The 16515-nt window shown below is 40.1% G+C and overlaps 1 protein-coding gene and 1 long non-coding RNA gene across 2 annotated transcripts; both read right to left on the bottom strand.

The window, feature by feature from the left end:
- Positions 1 to 3250: 3250 nt before the first annotated feature.
- On the bottom strand, positions 3251 to 12137 carry hspbp1 (HSPA (heat shock 70kDa) binding protein, cytoplasmic cochaperone 1). The gene is made up of 8 exons (XM_053637814.1): positions 11830 to 12137; positions 10870 to 10983; positions 10131 to 10326; positions 9826 to 10050; positions 9580 to 9735; positions 9411 to 9507; positions 7629 to 7740; positions 3251 to 3587 (listed from the first exon to the last, which is right to left on the bottom strand). Exons 2-8 carry the CDS (start codon positions 10981 to 10983, stop codon positions 3507 to 3509), a joined length of 981 nt encoding a protein of 326 aa, XP_053493789.1. The 5' UTR covers positions 11830 to 12137; the 3' UTR covers positions 3251 to 3506.
- A 3144-nt stretch (positions 12138 to 15281) lies between these two features.
- LOC128615642 (uncharacterized) lies at positions 15282 to 16200 on the bottom strand. The gene is made up of 3 exons (XR_008387243.1): positions 16076 to 16200; positions 15870 to 15953; positions 15282 to 15740 (listed from the first exon to the last, which is right to left on the bottom strand). It is a non-coding gene; the product is annotated as an uncharacterized LOC128615642 (long non-coding RNA).
- Between the last annotated feature and the right edge of the window lie 315 nt (positions 16201 to 16515).

Raw genomic sequence — 16515 nt, 5'->3', positions numbered from 1 at the left:
TATATTTCTTACTGAAATACTTCATATTTATTTGAAAACAAACAATTTTTTCATAATGTTACAGTTGGACTTTTTGTAGCAGAAAACAATACTAGGTATGTCATTTGTTATTTATCTTTACATTCTTGTCGAAACATCTCAGTAATAAATATAATGGGATAGTAAGAACTGAACTGCCCTGCCCATGGGGAGGTAGTGTTGGAGAGCTGCGCCCATCGCAGGTCGCCACCGACCACCGGTTCTCACCCTGTTCAAGCTGGCATCCTGCACCGACTACAATGTAGTGGGGGAAACTTTCGGGCAGGGCCGTCGTGAGTGGGGTGAAAGGCGGTGACAATTATAAGGGCCCCCAATGCCCAGGGGGCCCCACTAAATGCAGTAGTTATGCTATATATAAAGGCCCCTACTCTATGAGTAATTTATATATATATATATATATATATATATATATATATATATTACAGCTTCAGCTTGTATGCCTGAGAGTTTAAAGATGATCACAAAAACATGCAATTTCATGAAAGAATCTTGCCAAATATCTCCTCTCTCCTCCCTGAAAATGGTTTAGTCACCAGCAAGAATGTTGTTTGTGGACTACAGCTCAGCATTCAACACCATAGTGCCCTCCAAACTTGACGTTAAGCTCCGGGCTCTGGGCTTAAACAGCTCGCTGTTCAGCTGGGTTTTGGACTTTCTGTCATGTAGATGCCAGGTGGTCAAAATGGGCAACAACATCTCCTCACCACTGACCCTTAATACCAGAGCTCCGCAGGGCTGTGTTCTCAGCCCACACCTGTACTCGTTGTACATACATGACTGTGTGGCCACCCACAGCTCCAACGTCATTGTCAAATTTGCTGACGACACAACAGTGGTAAGCCTGATCACAGAGGATGCCGAAATGGCCTATAGACAAGAGTTATGTTCTCTAACACACTGGTGCCAGGAGACCAACCTCTCTCTAAAAATCAACAAGACCAAGGAGCTCATGGTGGACTTTAGGAGACAGGACAGAAAGCCCAGCCCCATCACAATCAACAGAGTACCAGTTGAAAGGGTCAGCAGCTTCAAGTTTCTCGGGGTCCACGTCTCCGATGGCTTAACATGGTCTGTCCATACAGAGACCGTAGTAAACGCCAGTGGCTCTTCTTCCTAAGACGTCTGAAGAAGTTTGGGATGAGCTCCAGCATCCTCAGATCGTTCTACACATGCACTGTGGAGAGCATCCTGTCTGGCTGCATCACCGTCTGGTATGGAAACAGTACAGCCCTCAACTGAAATGAGCTGCAGAGAGTAGTACGTACATCTCAGCACATAGTTGGAGGTGAGCTTCCCTCCCTCCAGGACATCTACACCAGGCGGTATATGAGGAAAGCTCGGGGCATCATTAAAGACCATCCAAGTCATGCACTGTTCTCATTGCTACCATCTGGTAGACAGTATCACAGCATCAGAACCCGCACCAGCAAATTGAGGGACAGCTTTTCCAACAGACCATCAGGTTACTAAACTGTTGAGAACACCCATACCCAAGGACCTGAACACTTATTCACTGGACTCAAATGTACTCCAATCACTCCATACCAACATCAGTCTATACTACATACCATGCATACAAGATCACTTGCATCTATCTGTATTGTATATTGTGTAATATGTACTGTGCTGTATGTTATTCAATAAAATTTTATTTGTATAGCATTTTTTACAATGGACATTGTCTCATTATTGTATGTTCTACATTGTATATTCAGAGCATTATACTGTACATGGTTATTTATGTGCACTGTATTCTGTAATTGTATAGTCTGCTGTAATCCTGTATTCTATATCGTTTTATGTATGCTGTGCACTCTGTTACCATGTTGAGTGTACTTACTGTGTTGTATGTACAACTGCAATGCCTGGAACTTGCACCTAAGCTTTTCACACTTCACTTGTGGTAGTTCAAGTTCTGTGGTAGCTCAGGTTCTTTAAAAATAAGCTGACTGAACTTGCACCCCATTTATGGATATGAAGAAAGAAACATAATTGTGGCGAGTCATCAGAAATGTGATCAAAAGAAAAAATGTGGAAACCCAGCCTAATTAGATCATTGCTTTAGTACTGTATAAAAGCATGAACATTGATTGTACTCATCAGATGGTCTGCAGACTTCTCAGCTTTTATAATTCTTCATTAAGAGTCTGATTTTTGGCATCTTAAACCCCTGGACTCAGAGATTTTTATTTTGGCTAAGGTGATTTTCCACGACAACCACACGCTTCATGGCTTCACCACGTCCTTTCTAAGGCATCATTCCTGTTGTAATTTTTTCTTGCTGGATCTCTTTCTCTATTTATTTATTTCTCTCTGAAGAGAATTTTTAGTAACACAGAATATCAGTTGCTGTGATCAAACTACTGGAAGGAAAGCTACCTGAAGAAACAAACACAAAGTCATCATTGTCTTACCATCATTTCATTAATAAATTCTCAAACAAACACCATCATATCACATCACGATTTTGTCATTGTTGTCCCTTCATAATATGTACAGCCACTTGCCCGTCTGTCCTAGGAAATTTTTTTATATGGTCATTGTTTCCTGTTCTTTTTTCCCCCCATTTCCACAGTATTTGTTTACCCTCACCGGTCACTGGATGCTCCTTTTTGTTTGTTGTTTGCATGTGTAAATATTTCAGGGGAGTGTTGTTTTTTTTTTTTTGCTTCGTCCCTGTGTTTTGCTTGTCCAGTTCTGATCCTGCAATCTTTCTTTTCTGAATTAACCTAAACGCTCAGAGCACACGCGAGCACACACACGCGCGCGCGTGCGCGCACACACACACACGATTTCTGACATACCCATCATCTTTAGCATGGAACTACAAACGAGGTCATGAAAGTGTTTTAAATACAGTTTAAACATTTGAACACTTACCCACCGTGGAACACGAGCCTTCTGTTTCTTGTCCTACTCTTTATTGTTTTATTTTATTTCCTTTACATTTTGTTGCGTTGTGGTTTGGATTTTAACTGATGCTATTGTTCAGCACTTGGTGAACACAACAGTGACCTTTAGCGATCAGATTTCAGTGTAGCTAACCACTGGCTCATTGTAAATGACTGTGATTAAAATCTAAACCCGGATCTACACTGATACGACAGTACGGGTGTGTGGAACCAGTCAGACCAGGAAGAATCAAAAACATAATATAAATAAATAATGCATTTTAACTCACTTCTTGGACTTACAGTGTGCAGTGCATGTGTGAATGGGCAAAACATGGATTATTTATTTATTTTTTTTAGCCACGTTATAAGCAGAACGTACAATTTGTACGTGAAATTTAAGTCCATAAACACAGGTCTTGTAAAACACAAGCTATGTAAGAAATGAAATGTGAGACAAATGTGTGTGTTAAGTTAAGCAAGCACTTGTCTTTTCTCAGTCTCTTTTCTGTCAGGGAGCGTCCTTCACGCTGGCCAATCGCTGCATGGCATTGATTTATGTTGCCCAATAGGAACTCAGCGATCCATCACGTTATCCTCCTGAGGCTGAGATCGGAAACAAGCCGCTCGCAATCGCTCACAAAACTCCACCTCCTCCTGATGAGAGAGAGACAGAGAGAGACTTTTTATCTTCCTTTCCAAACACAAATACATATCTATAAAACTTATACAGTAAAACTATCCACACTGAACAGTCCATGCAGGATTTCGTGGAGGTTTTTTTTTTCTTGTGATTGTTGTAGCCAAAAACTCTCAACTGTGCTGTGGCATTTTTGCAAAATTTGTGATGCAACTCAAGATTTTTTGGTGCTTTTTCCCCCCGGGAAAACTACTTGAATTAGCGACACTGCAATTGCACGAAATAGTTTTGCACTGTCTTTCACAGTGAGGTTTGTTGGTAAATGAGACCTTTTAGCTGTACTCATGTTCGACGTACGTGAATCAAAGACTGAATCATTGGCTGAATGCGAGTTGTGATGGCGGCACATGACGAGTCTCGGCCCAAATCTGAGGAAAATCTGCTGTAATTTAGAAAAATTGAAAGCTCCTGCGAGTATTGTGGGAGTTGATTCATTTTGCATTAATTCTTGCGATCGCAAAATTCCTGGAAAGACTGATTGAAGCTCTCAGTGTATTGAACATTGCTGCTAGTCTAACAGAGCTTAAAAATAGTGGTCTAGCACAGGGTCGTAACTTGACCTGGGCATTGGGGGCTGTAGTCCCGAAGATTTTTTCTTTTATCCCTGAATAATTCTCCACTTGGAGCGGTTTGTCTCTACGTAACTGAACGGTCAGTAAAAGAAGATGGAGGTACTATATTTTATATCTTCAGTGAAAGGAGGCAAAACCAATCAGACAGGGTTTACAGGAAAACGTGGAAACACTCGGGTCTTATTGGCTGACGGTCTCTCAATTCTACCAAAGGCTAACTCACAGTTAGTGTGAGGAAGAATGGATATATGCCGATTTTTTTTTTTAGACCAGTAAATGGGTTGAGTTCGTGAACATGATATGAGCAGAACATAAGGACAGATAACGTACTTTGGCACTGTATGAGCTAAACCCAGACAACGAGAGCTTAGCTGTGCCTCCCCTTGGCTGGCGACACCAAATTAGCCTAGTCTCGTGTTAGATAGCCAAAAAGTTTGATATTTTATCAGTCGGGTCGTCCTGCAACCAGTGATAACCCCCGAGGCAGGTTTTATAATAAATCCAACTTTTTGTTCACTTTTCACATTTTTTAAGCAACTAGCCCTCACATGCAAGGAAAATAAAATGCATGGCTCAGTCCCAGATGACCAACAGTCCAGCTAACGCCCATGGTCTAGCGTTTCCTCTCTGGCACAGAATGGGTATTTTGGAGTCGATATGCACCGTGTGTCTATTTGAGATCTCACACAGTTCAATCATGTATAAGAAGGATCCATTATCGTGTGTCCAGGCACGTTTGGTTTGCTTTTATAAATGTGTTTATATGTCCTGTCAGTCTATCATTTGATCATTTAATAGGATTCGCTAGTATGTACATGCCACAGGCCTCCAGTGGTTTTTTTTTTTGTTTTTTTTGCAAAAGTTAATTCCCCCTTCTTTTTTTTTTTTTTAGGAAGAAGGGGCAAAACTGCTCTTGTGCAACTAGTGGGTAATTCCTCATTATTAATAGACCATTTAAAAAACATACAAATCTGTTTCCAAAGTTTGGCATAAACGTTTAATAAAATTCCAATGGAAGTCCAATCAATTCCCCGTGCTCGCCCAGTTGAAAGCTGGTGTACCACAATAGCTAGTTCTTGGTGCTCAATGTCCTTAGTTTTTGTAGCTCCTCCCTGCATTGTGGCTCGATGAAATTCGCTCAGTACAGTTTCTTATAAAGGTTTATTACAATCTTCCTTGTTTCAGCTGGTGTTCTTGTTGTAATGTGCTGCCTTAGGTACAGGTCTGGTTATCTATTCCTGGCTGAAGAATTAGGAGGTTGGGGCATCAATGAATCTTTCATGTTAAAGATTTGGGCTCTGATGAGGGCCCCTGCTCATGAAGATAGGAACATGGTGCTGCCTTCTTTACTTCTAACGTGTTCCTCTTCTCTGTGCCATCCTTAGCAATTCCTTAATTTTCCAGTATTGTTATCTCTCTTTCCATTTGATTCTTTAACTGGTGCCCTTTGCTACTGCTTTTTTTGTGTATGGTTTTACTGTGTTTTTCCATCCTCCCACCATGTGCCCAAGTGCAACTTGGCCTTTGTGTTGTTGGACAACATAAAATCTACTGTGCCCAACCCATGTGCTGGGGGGAAAAGAAAAAAAACAAAAAAAAAAAAAAAACAAAAAAAAAAAAAAACACACACACACTTACACATTTGTTCCTATCTAATGTAAAATATCTAGTGCTGTTCCAACCACCACCCTTTACTATAGTGGGGTTACTGGCATGCTGTGCCAATTTAGAAACCATTTTCACTAGCTTGTGGCCTATATTCGACGCATAAACATTTACAAAAAGAAATCCTGTTCCTCCGATTTCTGCTTTTACCATTAAAACTCAACCCTGTTCTAACTCGGCGCTTTGTCTGATACTTGCTCCTAACCTTTCTGAAAATATATTGCTACTTCAGCACTAAAATTTGATCTGCGACTAAGAAAGATTTAGTCTTCGCACCACATCCCCATTCTGTCTCATTGTCTATCACTATGGGTTTCCTGTAAAAAAAAATAATAATAATAAATACACCAATATTATTTTGTTTAATGAATTAGGCAAGTACAACTCGTCTATTCCTGTCTCTGAGATTAAAAGTTCCTACTCTTAGATTTTGCATAAAGAGGAAAGACAGAACAGGACAGCTGTGAAGTGACTTCAACATTTGATTCTTTAACTTTTAAAGGCGTTTGTCTTCTTTTTCTTTACATAATTTTGGTGCCATAAATCTATTTTGTTGGTTCAGTTTCTTCAAAGTAGCATCACATCTTTGTAGCTTTGATACCAACATTAAAAATATATGTCTGGAAGAGACATCAGCAACAAAATCAGCAACACCGACAACTTTTTTCCAAAAGTCTCGTCCAAGAGATGACCGACGTCTTCTTAAGAGTACATCGAAACAGCAACACTACTCTTTTTATCTTCACAGCAGCAGTCCCAATGCTATTCCTCACCACCATAACACCACACCCACATCAGCAATCTCTAGAACAGTTCCAATATATTCCATGACCATACCAGCTTTCTCCAGGTCATTTCCAGGATTCTCGCTGGCCAATGCACTGCCCTGTGTGACCATTCTACCACCTTCCTCAACTACACTGTCCACCTGCCATGAAGCCTGGAGCTCAGCTGAGTCGGCAGGTCGGGATCTCTGCTTTCTCCTACACCCCGTGCTTTGTGTCGAGCCTTTTATACCAGATGTCTCCAATTTCAAAGCATTTCTTCTTCTCGGTCCTCACACACACTCTCATACACTCACACACACATAGGATATACCTTCACATGTAATTCTGAAGGAGATCTCTAATGAGGACGTGTTTAGAAACATCAGTACGCGCCACCTGAACAACTAGACATACTTCAGCGATGGGTGTTTACAGTTTTGCAGCACCATTAAACACTGCTTTCTAAACTCCCCAACCAAGAAACCTCACACTTTACATCCTCAAACGGAAGGTGGAGGAGCACAAGGTCTCTAACATCCACCAGCTCCGTGATGTCATCATGGAGGAGTGGAAGAGGACTCCAGTGGCAACCTGTGAAGCTCTGGTGAACTCCATGCCCAAGAGGGTTAAGGCAGTGCTGGAAAATAATGGTGGCCACACAAAATATTGACACTTTGGGCCCAATTTGGACATCTTCACTTAGGGGTGTACTCACTTTTGTTGCCAGTGGTTTAGACATTAATGTCTGTGTGTTGAGTTATTTTGAGGTGACAGCAAATTTACACTGTTACACAAGCTGTACACTCACTACTTTACATTGTAGCAAAGTGTCATTTCTTCAGTGTTGTCACATGAAAAGATATAATCAAATATTTACAAAAATGTGAGGGGTGTACTCACCTTTGTGAGATACTGTGTACTAATATATATATATATATATATATATATAAATAACAGGATGTGGTAATGAGTCATAAGGAAGAGATGAGTGTACCTGGCTCTCCTCTCGACCCTGTAGGTCCCGTATCCTCTGGTTCAGCAGCTCCTCAAGACCCAGAGATGGATCTCTACAGTCACACACACCCCTCTCACTGTCCTCTACCAGACTGCACACACACACACACTCACACCATCATCATCATTACACACATAGGACAGTATTGACAATAAGGATTCTCAGCCCAAATAATTGGATTCATATTAAAACACACACACACAATGTGCCATGTGTTATTTTTCTTTTCTTCATGTAATCTCAAGATAAAAAAAAAAAGTTGTTATAGATAATTAATAATTATGTTGAGATAATGAAAGGTTTTTTCCCCCCTCATGGTCACAACTTATTATTCTTCATATATTTAGTCACGGTCTTACAGCCCCGAGGTCGTGGATTCAAACCTGAGCTTCGGGTAACTGTGTGACAGTTAATTATATGTTCTCCCAAATTTTCACTTCGGGATCAAAAGTACCGCCATCCATCCATCTATCCGTCTATTTGACTAGGCAGATATCACATCACAAGATCACAAACAACTTTTGTTATCTGGCGACGACATGACAAAAAAAACCCTTAAAAGTCAGAAGGGTCATCTGGATTACAAATGACACACACTCATTACTTAGCACATTTTTACAAAAATTTTAAATGCTGTTTGTATAAGTATTCAGCCCCGTCAGATTGGTACGTGGCAGAACCACTTTTTGCTACAGTAACAGCTTCAGGGGGTTCATTTAATACCAGCTCTGCACTGTTTGGGAATTCCCACCCTTTCTGTAGAACGATCACTTTTTTGTTTGTAATCACAGCGGGCTGTTTTTAGCCACGCCTCCCATACAGTCTTCACTTACACTACACCAAGCTCTTGAAATATTCGAGAGGTGCACCTTCAGAGCGACTATTGGCCTCGCTGTGGCTTCCCTCACCAGTCTCCATCCTGTACTAGTGTGGGTGTCGAGTTTGTGAGTGTTGAGAGAGAACCTTCTCTAGGTAGTGCTAGGGTGGTGTGATGCAGTTCGCACTTCCTCACTGTTGATCCAACAGTGCTTATTGGGATGTCCAACCTCTTAGATATACCGTAATTTTACACCATGTTACTAAATTATAAGATGTATCTTATCTTTAACCTACTTAGTCTTCATTTTCACTCCTTTCCTCCAGATCGAAAGGTCTCTTCACTGACAGTTCAACTAAGGTGGCTTTTGTTCATTATTTTTTTTTTTACATTTTTAAAAAATATTTAAAGGTGATGGCCTTTAAGTCATGATAAGTCAATCATGTCCTTGTTAAGAGAATATCTTTCATCTAGAGCTTCTGGAACCATGGGGGGGGTTTAATACCAGAACCGGGTTGAATACTTCTGCACGCAGCATTGTTTAGTTTTTGATTTGCTTTGAAATACTTGTTTACCAATAATTAAATTTAACTTTGAAGACTCACGCTAAGAGAACACAAAAATCCTGACAGGAAGCGTGTGTGTGTGTGTGCATTTGTTATTCAGACAAATCTGATCAATTCCAGTCACAAGTCACTGTAAATAAAATAAATAAGCAAGCAGGCAAGTCAATATATGAACAAATAAGCAAGCAGATAAGTAAATAAATTAGTAAATAAATAAATAATAAAAATAGCTGAATGAATGGATGTAAAATCATTATTCTGATGATATATCCATAGCAAGTATTTTACTTTTATAGAATTTGAAATTTATATACACACATTTCTGTCTGTGTGCGTGTGAGAAAGAGAAAGAGAGAGGATGCAGTAACATGCACTGACCAGCAGAGGACGCCAAGTACGTGCTCATGTTCAGAGGAGTGTGGAGAACGCAGAACTGCTACCAACTGCTGTACCATCCCCATACACAACACTGTATCTGAGAGAGGGGGAGGGGAGAATGTGATGGCATCCTCATAATAAACACACACACACATACACACACACACACCTCTGTGATCGGGGTGGCTGGTCAGCAGGTTGAGCAGCAGGAAGGCCGATTTGGTCCGCAGTTTCTCACAGTCCGACTGCATCCCCCTCATCAGCACAGAAAATCCGTCATGTGACAGGAAGTCACGCAGCCCCACTTCTTGTTCCCGCACAAGGCCTGTAGTTAGAAGGTGAAGAGTCAGAATTTTATCCAGATAACTAAACCTCATACAGTGACGATATGTGTGTGTGTGTGAGAGAGACTCACAGGACACAGCGTAGAGTGCTTTGACACGCACAGTGGGGTGTGTGTCGTGGTCAGTGAGATGCAGCAGTGTGTGTAGCGCCCCCTGCTGGAGCAAGTACAGCTGCACCTCGGGCATGTTCTGAGCACAGCAGGCCAACAGCTCAGCCGCTCGCCACCGTACACCTGCCTCAGTGTGACACAAACATCGAGACACACACACTTCCAGCCCGCCCAGCTTCATTAGGTCTGCAACACACACACACAAACACTCATATAAACCTGTCACATACATTCAAGCAGATTTAATCTCTCTCTCACACACACACCTCTTGCGTTGTCCAGATTGTCACACAGGTCACACAGCATCTCCAGCGCCGCCTCTTTCTCGTCCTCGACCTCTTCATCCTCTCGTCCTTCTCCCTTGTCCTGCAGGAGCACCGACACACACTGCTTCATCTGCTCCACCTCGTCCAGCTGACCCTTACACACCTCGGACAAGGCTCCCCGCAGGAACTCGATCCTCTATACACACACACACACACACACACACACACACACACACATTATATATATATATATATATATATATATATATATATATATATATATATATATAAATATAAAAATAAATATATATATATATATATATATATATATATATATATATATATATATACACACACACATATACACATATACACACACACACACATATATATAATCAACCTTCAACAACACATTTAAACAAAAGCTATAAATATGCTGTAAAATGATCAGCATACTTGTACAGTGTAACTAGAAATCACTCGAGTCGCTCGCTCCGATTCATCATTCTTTACAGAGTCGTGCTAAACCTTCAAACGTCACTCGTCAATTAAAACGCAGCTCTGCGAATAAACTGAACGATCGCCTGAAGCTTCGTTGCGCATTACAGCGAACATCTACGTTTAATTTACAATCTAAATTAAAAGGAACACATGTTCTTCGTTTCCTTCTTGTAAACTCTCTGATCGACCAGCCTCGCATCACCAGTTAAACCTTCTCCAATCTCAAGTCCCGAGTTACCTCCTGAGACATGGACTCGTTTGTGGTGGGGCCATCGGAGGCGGAGCCAGCTTCAACAGCCAATCGCAGGACTCCCTGCAAATTCTGAGGGTGACGTCTGTTTCCTTCTGCCATCTACACACACGGAGAAAATAATTATGACTGTTGACAAAATCAAAACTCATCCAAAATCACGAGCAGAGAAAAGTACGAGGTTTTAAGCTCCGCCCACTTCACAATTACATCATATATGACTTGACATGTAGCCGTCATTATGATATACACGTACGTTTCTTTAATAAACCTTCCTTTATAAACCACACTAACTAAAATCAATAAATAAATACATACATGATTTTTCCAACAAGCTGTTCTGTTAGGGTTTACCTCTCGGTGTGTTGTCATAGTGACAAATATTTTCTTTCTTATATGAAACGGCTAGATTTACTAGATTTTTATTAAATATGCAAATGTCCACATATGTATTTAGATCAAGCCTCTTTTGCATATCACAGAAAGGACAAGAAAGTGCAAAATAAAGATTATCAGCAAACATCTAGTAAATACCAGAGAGAAATAGAGTGTGTAATCTTCCTGTTTTTGTAAGAAAACAAACAAACAAACAAACAAACAAACAAAAACAAACAAGCAAGCAAACAAGCAAACACTCCACATGTGGGATCTTGATACGTTGAGCTTATGGGTGCTAAAACTTTTGCGCCTGCCATAAATACATCTCAATGACAACTGTAGATTTTCTAAATGTAGTTAATGATAATAGCTCATAATTACATTTAATTCACACTATTTACACTATATTGTGGCTAGCTTTATTAACCATGCTGCTTCTCCCTCTCTCTCCCTCTCTCTCTCTCTCTCTCACACACACACACACACACACACACACACACACACTGAAAATGGTTTAGTTTGTTAAGTTACGGTATTATAATAGTAATGAAGTATAAACCCCAGCCTTACCGTGAGTCGGAATAGGTGTAGGAAGGTGTAGTTACTCTGAGCAGAGCCTCATCACTCCGTCAATTAAGACTGATCTAGAACTTTCTCAATGATTCTGGGCCACACGAGCAGCCGCCATCACTGGAACTCGTTCCGCGCATGCGCGCACAAACACGCTCCGCGCATGCGCAGTATTCATTCGAACACGCTCCACGTGTATTCAGCCGTAACATTCCACTTTACATTCAGAGTTAAAGTTTGAGAGAACTGCAGAGGCCAGAAATGAATACTAAGGACTGGATCTCTTCTTCTTCTTCTTCTTCTTCTTCTTCAACTTCTGCTTCTTCTTCTGGTTTTAATAGCGGGTGGTAAACCAACTTAAGGTGCATTACCGCCACCTTCTGGACTGGAGTATGGGCAGCGGAGGGAAAAAAACGTATTAATAACAGAAATAAATAAATAATAACTATATACCATACTCAATTACTAAGGTCTCTCACTTATATCAGTATTTTCAGATAATTTATTAGGGGATGGTGCATTTTCCAGATGTTTTCACCAGCAACTTCTCTTGTGTCATGTTTTGCTTTCCAATTTCTTCGCATACCCCAGCATGTTAGGAAGTTGTGGTCAGAGCACAGGGCCAGCACCCTGAGAGCAGAGAGAGTTAAGGACCTTGCTCAAGGGCCCAACAGTGGCAGCTTGGCAGTGCCACACACACACACACACACACACACACACACACACACGTTTGTTGTCCAGAATGGCTGCGTGTTTATTAAGTGAGAGCAACCCAAGGCCAAGTCGGCCTTCTTGATCGGTTTGTAGTGGGGTTTTTTTTGTATCTCCAGCTCTAATGCCACCTCCTCAGCATATTGCTTCAAAAAAGCATCCACTACCCACCACAGACTGGTCGAAGATCTCTAACATCTAACAACTGTGAACATTAAAGGACCTGACCTTCCTCAGAAAGTAGAGTCTGCACTTCCTTTTCCTGTGCACAGCCTCTGAATTCCAGTTCAAACATATCAAACAAGAGTTTGCCATTTTCACTTCAAAATAGATCATATAAACAGATCAATCTAATGCAAAAATTGGTAAAGAACGTGATCATTTAAATAGATAAATAAACAAACAGAGAGAAAAAAGCATTAAATTGATCAACCGTCCTGTAAATACGATAACAGGCAATAATACCTGCAATTCCTTCACCCTTGAAATGTATTATTTTCCATTTTAAATCATTTACAGTGAATGTAAAAGTTTATGTAGGATAAATATGATGCATTTATGAATTTGAATGAAATAATATGATAAGGGATGGACCCACGATGTTCACAAACATCAGAGACGAGATCATGTGGACGAGAAGAGATGCACGCTGTGAGCTACAAACGACATTGATTTTGGAGAAACCCTGCTCAAGCTCCACTGGAGATTGGTGTGGTGTCCACAGTAGCCAACAACTGCCTCAGTTCTTCTGTAACTTTATATTTGAGTCCCTGTACTCCCTAAAAGCCTGAATGACTGTACGTGGGCTCTTAACTCTATGAAATTCTGAGCAGTCAGTCTCACATTCAAAGCCCTGTGCAGGTTGACAACGTTTAGCCTCATAAGCGCTTCTAATTATATCTAATCCACCAATACTGCATACACATATCACATAGGATTAAAGTAGGATATAGTATTTATTGGGCTATGACTGGGGCCCACTGGGCCCAGTGTTAAGTTCTTCGTCCAATACCAGTCACAGAACCAGAATTTGGACCCTGCGCTGGCTGATTTCCTCTCATCCAAGCTCAGGAAGAAGTCACACTGACACCATTGTTCAGTGAAAGCTTCTTAGTTTAATGATACAGAAAGCATAGTATACATACAAAATATTGATAAAGACTGATAAATGTCAATTGGAGCAGGTAACAGATGAAATCAAAACATCTATTACGTAGGTTCGAGTGATATAAGAACTAAAGACGTCTAGTCTTCCAGATAATAAGAGGAAGAAGTACCGAAAGAGAGAGGGGGTGAAAGGGGGGGGTGATTAGGAAAGCTCAAAACAACACATACCAAGGACAGAAAACAATTTGGTTCCAGCACTTCATGACACAAACTAGAGAGCTTCATAATAGAGATACAGAGATCATGCCTGAAACTTATCACTAAGTGTCAGAATTCAGATCAATATCTCAAGAAATAATAATAATAATAATAATAATAATAATAATATCATATAAAAATTATATGGAAACCAGTATCAGATTTAGGTATTAACTTTAACAATAAAGATAAGTATGTGAAGTGATAGGTGAGGAGCTGAGAGAGAGTTGCCCCTCCCCCACAGGGAAAACAACTGAACATCTTTTCCTGCTGGAGCTCATTCTCTCTCTCACAGCTCCATCTGACTGGAGGAGCAGCAATTCACAGCTGGACATCAACTCAAGGTAGTAATGTTTTTTCTCCTTATCTTTACACATAGTTATAAATCTGTTCTGTAGTTTAATTAAATTAAATCGTTAAACAGCGCTTCAGCTATACAGTTTAAAGAGAAGACAGCTAACTAGCGGTTCGCCCTAAGATTAAATCTACCGAATATTATTTAAGCTGTGGTGTAGAGAGTAGATACTTCTTTTGTGTAAAATCTAACATGTTAAAGTTCAAGGCTCAAGGTTTACTTCTTCCAGTGGACCTTTTTGTTTTTATTTTTACACCCATTTCCCCACAAAAATGTTAGCTTTCTAGCTAACATGCTACTGAGCAGATTAGTTTAGTTTAGCACAGCATGAATTTTAGCTAACATGAGCTTAAAATGGACATTTTGTCTGTTTTAACGGGTTTCGTGACAGTTTGTTGGCTTTAAATCACAGCATTTTATTTGAAGTTGTAAATAGCTGATATTTTTGTATGCTTTTTAAAGCTCTCAGTGAACATATATCCCATGTATCCCAGTGAACACTAGCTTGCTGCTTGCTGAAGTTCAGTCGGTTAGTTACACAAGATGGCGGATAGTTACACAAGATGGCGCTGTCTGTCTTACCTCAGGGGCTAAGAGTGCGCGCCTTACTGCTGCCGGTTCAGCGCCGATTTCTGAGAAAAGTGTTTTATGTGACATGTTAAGAAGTTGTTTGTCACCAGAATGAGCGTTTTGGCCGTTTAACAGAGAAGGTTTTCTTACCAAAGACATTAAATCAGCTCTTCACTTTATTGCTGCGTGCCTCAGTGTGTTAATTCTGAGAGGTATAATTCAGAAAAACTGTTTTTCATGTGTCATGCTAAGTGAGCTCGCTGGCTAACTAAGACCTGAAGACACAGTTAAATAAAATACAATACTTTTGCTTGGGAAAGATTGATCTTTGCGTGTTTGTGTGTGTGTGTATATATATATATATATATATATATATATATATATATATATATATATATATATATATATATATATTGCTGTGTGCAATGTCAGTCGTGCATTTCTTTCTTTAATTCATTTCTTTCTAATGAACTGACTGTATAATTATCAACATGTATATTTTAAAACATTAGATTAAGAAAGATGTTGAAGTAAGATATCGAGGTAAACATGTGTATTGTGAAGTCAAAATATCATTAATATTCAGAAAAAAAGAAACCACACACACTTTTTCTTTCCTTCTGACCCCTTCAAAAAAACACTGAAAATAAAATAGAAATTGTTACATACCACGTTAACAAGACATGAAATTTCAAAATAATTGAACAGACAAAAGTTCCAACAGAACCAAAAAATAAATGTTATAAAAAACTAATAGGAGAATAATGAGGATTATTTGTTTCATTCTTTCCTCGTTATACTGTTTAGGGAGAGGTGTGAAAACAGGACACTCATCCACAGTCATCGCCAGATCTCGAAGCGCTTGTCTTTTCGGAAAGGCTCGATATCAGTAATTCTGTTGTTGTGGAGTCTGAAGACACAACAAAAATATTCAAACTTTCATTAAACAGGTCAGTCATTACATACACATTACTTCCATACCCATCTATATACATACAGTATATACAGTGTCTATGTACAAACACATACACAAACCTACCGAACTGTCTGTATGTTCCTGTTAGTAGAAACGACCGTGTAGATTCTTCCAGCTAAACCGTCACCTATGTCATTGTGACTCAGGCTAAGGAAAAGAACAAACCTATGAATACAATGAGCACAGTGTAACTGCAGCTAACACACACACACACACACACACACACACACACACACACACACACACACACAAACACACAGCATACTCACTCCAGGACAGCTGCTTTATGCAGGTGTGGGAACAGCAGCTCTAGGCTGTGATCAGTGAGCTGGCAGTGGCTGAGGTCCAGTTCAGACAGACCTTCAGAAAATTCCAGAAACAATGCTAGTGATCTACAGGCATTGCGGTCCAGAGGGGTCTTACTGAGGTCCATCTCTCCATCCAACGCCTGGGAGAGGGACATAGCATGCCCCACACAGTCTGACTCATTCACCACATGAAGACGGGCCAGGAACCGGAGCAACAAAGGTTTACTACAGCTGAGTAAGGATGAGAGAGAGAGAGACAGTTAAAACTTTTAATATACAGTCACACATATTCAAGTTAGTAATTAGTCTCAAGTAGTCTCTATGCAATAAAGTGTACAATTTCACTTTAGAGCTCAGTGGCATTAAAATACTGTATGACTTCTACTGGACTGGTTAAAAAT

Source organism: Ictalurus furcatus, chromosome 12 (genome assembly GCF_023375685.1).
Source record: "Ictalurus furcatus strain D&B chromosome 12, Billie_1.0, whole genome shotgun sequence".
Lineage (NCBI taxonomy): Eukaryota > Metazoa > Chordata > Actinopteri > Siluriformes > Ictaluridae > Ictalurus > Ictalurus furcatus.
This window is presented reverse-complemented; position numbering and strand designations above follow the sequence as displayed.